Genomic DNA, 758 nt, shown 5'->3' with positions numbered 1-758 from the left:
TCTATGTATTTGTCTCCCTCTCTGTATGGGTTTCCCAAGCATCCGTTTTGTTCTATCCTCTAATCTTTCTCTTCTCAAGTAAGCAAGTGCATGCGTCCACACCCCTGTCCCTATCTCTATCTTCGACGGTATCATACATACATCCCTATCCCCACTATACATTTATACATGTCTATGAAACTACGTCCTTATCCCTGACACCTGATAGCTTGCCTGTGTCTGTGTGTATGTCTATTGTCATGCATGCGTCTGTTGCTATGTGTCTTTAAAGCTGGGAAATAAGTTTCTCTATGGAGAAGTGGGATTTCGAGATTTTCTTGTTACTCCAAATATCGCGTTAAGAGGAGTGAGAATTTGGTGTGACGGAGAAGAAATTTCTCTTCCTTATCTTGAAGGTCTTTGCGTTGTGAATATCCCAAGCTTCGCAGGTATGTCGTCGGGTGTACATACACCCCAAGGACGACTACTAGTCCCAACTCCTCCTTCTCGCAGCAGCTGCCTTCTTGTGCTTCTTTTTCACCATGCACATCATCTCAGTCAGCAGAAATATGTCTAGATATACATGTATATATGTATGTATATAACTACATGTATATGGCGTCCATCCCTCTGCATGCATGTGTGTCTATATACATGTACAATAGGCAGGTGTCTTCTTCGGGGCCACACGAAAGTAGGGAGGAACGGCGTAAACAACCTCCGAGTCTATATGTCTATGTATGAATGAATATTCAGGTATGTCTGTATATGTGTATGTA

General features: G+C 42.5%; 1 protein-coding gene across 1 annotated transcript in view; it reads left to right on the top strand.

Moving 5' to 3' along the window:
- The window catches only part of CSUI_005810 (diacylglycerol kinase), a gene marked incomplete at its 3' end in the record, with an annotated part of 3,417 nt that extends 2,990 nt beyond the window's left edge, over window positions 1-427 (top strand). The window contains exon 4 of the mRNA XM_068065978.1: window positions 272-427. Within this exon, the coding sequence (XP_067922046.1) occupies window positions 272-427 (156 nt within the window). The remainder of the gene's footprint in view (window positions 1-271) is intronic.
- Between the last annotated feature and the right edge of the window lie 331 nt (window positions 428-758).

This window comes from Cystoisospora suis, assembly GCF_002600585.1.
Source record: "Cystoisospora suis strain Wien I chromosome Unknown contig_2823, whole genome shotgun sequence".
NCBI classification, from domain to species: Eukaryota; Apicomplexa; class Conoidasida; order Eucoccidiorida; family Sarcocystidae; genus Cystoisospora; species Cystoisospora suis.
This window is presented reverse-complemented; position numbering and strand designations above follow the sequence as displayed.